General features: G+C 38.4%; 1 protein-coding gene across 1 annotated transcript in view; it reads right to left on the bottom strand.

The window, feature by feature from the left end:
• DAW1 (dynein assembly factor with WDR repeat domains 1) overlaps positions 1 to 2,604 on the bottom strand; it is a 78,092-nt gene that overhangs the window by 25,502 nt on the left and 49,986 nt on the right. Inside the window, exon 10 of the mRNA XM_011984957.1 lies at positions 2,100 to 2,214. Coding sequence (XP_011840347.1) covers positions 2,100 to 2,214 — 115 coding nt within the window. The remainder of the gene's footprint in view (positions 1 to 2,099; positions 2,215 to 2,604) is intronic.

Here is a 2,604-nt window from a genome sequence, read left to right on the forward strand (position 1 = left end):
AAAACAGAACCAACAGGATATCTATATAAAATACAATAGGATATATGTATAAAACAGAACCAATAGGATATATACATATGTACAAAACAGAACCAATAGGATATATACATAAAATATCACCACCTTTCTAAAGGTGGCGATGATATAGCGGACCCTGCAGACCATGTTGGCCAGGGCAATGAGGTATAAATACTATAGCATCATACATGGATTTCTAAGAAATACTAAGATATGGAACAGTATCATACACGGTTATAAAGAATAGGATAAAGATGTAGTATACTATCATACATTATTATAAAGAGGATAACAAACAGTGTAAATTAAAACATAGTAGTCAGATACATGACATAGATAAAATATAGCAACATATGTGGTCATCAGATGGATAACATAGACTTGGTGTAGCTTCATACGTGATTATCAGGTAGATGGTATTGATGTAGTTTAGCATCACCTGTGTCTTCAGGAAGATGGCACATAGTTCATACTTCATATTCTATGCCTCATAGAATAGCATCACGCATGGTATGTGATGCCATGATATAACATAGACTTAGTATAGCATCACATATGCTTGCCAAGGAGACATAGGATGATGGAGACATAGTATAGCACCATGTGGTTATCAAGGATATGGTGTAGACACAGTTTAGTGTAAAATAGGAAATTGTCAGGGAGATAATGTAGAAGTTGTATAGTGTTAACACATGTTTGTCAGGAATATGCTGCAGACATAGAGTCGCATCATAAATACTTGCCAGGGAAATAGTGCAGACACTATGAATCATCACATGTGGTTGTCAAAGAGATGACACATAATATAGCATCATATATGTTTGTCATGGGAATGACTTGTTGTTTAGTATCATAAAATGTTACCCAGGACATGATGCATGCATAGTACACCCATACAGATGGTTGTCACTGAGAGAATAAAGACGTCATATAGCATTGCATGTGGCTTCAATGACATGATGTGGACACAGAGTTAGTATCATACACATTTGTCAGCAAGATGACTCAAGGTTTTGCATCATATATGATTATCAAGGATATGATGTAGATATGGCCCAGCATCAAATGTGGTTTTAAAGGAGTAGATAAAAACACAGTATAGCATAATATTCAACTTTCAACAAGATGACGCAGATACAGCGTAGAAATAAACATGATCCTCGGGTGATAAGACAGACACAATATCATGTCACATGTGAGCCACAGGGAGATGACAGATATAGTGTAGTATCACATGTGACTGTCACAGGATTGAAGCACACCTAGGATAGCACCATGTATGGTTATCAATAAGATGACTCATAGTGTAGAATCACAGTGGTAATCAAAGAGACAGTGTATAGCATAGCATCATGTATGCTTATCACAAAAATGTGGTAGACATAGTGGAACAGCACATGTGGCTATAAGGGAGATTATAGCACCATTGATGGCAATTAAGTTGACAAGGCCAACATAGGGTAACATCCCACATAATAATCAGGGAAGCTGGGTGCGGTGGCTTGTGCCTGTAATCCCAGCACTTTGGGAGGGCAAGGCAGGTGGATCACCTGAGGTCAGGAGTTCGAGACCAGTGTGGCCAACATGGAGAAACCCCGTCTCTACTAAAAATACAAAAATTAGCCAGGCATGATGATACATGCCTGTATTCCCAGCTACTCGGGAGGCTGAGGCAGGAAAATTGCTCGAACCTGGGAGGCGGAGGTTGCATTAAGCTGAGATCACGCCACTGCACTCCATCCTGGGCAATAGAGTGAGACTCCATCTCAAAATAATAATAATACTAATAATCATGGAGATGACTCAGAATATAGCATCATATACAGGTATTAAGAAGGTGACAAAGACCTCACATACCTGGTTATCTAGCAGGTGACACAGACATTGTATAACATTACATGTGGTTATCAGCTATATGATATAGACATACTATTGTGCCATACATGGTCACCACAGAGATGAGACATGGTTTTTAATCATAGCTGGTCATCAGAGAAATGACCCATAGTGTAGAATCATGCATGGTCATCAAGCAAAGCATAAATCTCTCCAAAAATTAAAAGGATGAACAGATCACCTACCATCGGCTGAAGCAGTTGCAATAAGCTTTCCAGTGTAATCAAAGCAGCCGTCTAGTATTTCATCGTCATGGCCTGTTAAGGTTGCCACACATTTGCCATTTGTAGCATCCCACAGCTACAATTAAAAGAAACAAAAAACAAAAAAAAGACTATGACTTTCTGTCTCAAGTGTGAAGATGGCCAGTGATCTTCATGACATGCTTAGGGCTGGTTAAGTAACTGTGCAAAAATTACTTGTGTAATTCTCGCATGTTCAGTTAGATTTACTTTGATTCATGACCAGAGACCACAGCCAACCATCAAGGAAGGCACACCCTAATCACAGAGAAAACCAAAGTCAGACATTTAGAATCTGCCACCACATTAAAGAAAGAAAAAATATCTCAACGTGTATGCTTTACTGGTTGGGGAAGAGTTTTGCTCTTTTTGTAGGAAGGACATCAAATGATTAGGAGCTTCATATAAAACGACAATGTCAGAAAATGAAAAGTACATTATAAAATTG

This window comes from Mandrillus leucophaeus, unplaced genomic scaffold (assembly GCF_000951045.1).
Source record: "Mandrillus leucophaeus isolate KB7577 unplaced genomic scaffold, Mleu.le_1.0 Scaffold277, whole genome shotgun sequence".
Classification (NCBI taxonomy): Eukaryota; Metazoa; Chordata; class Mammalia; order Primates; family Cercopithecidae; genus Mandrillus; species Mandrillus leucophaeus.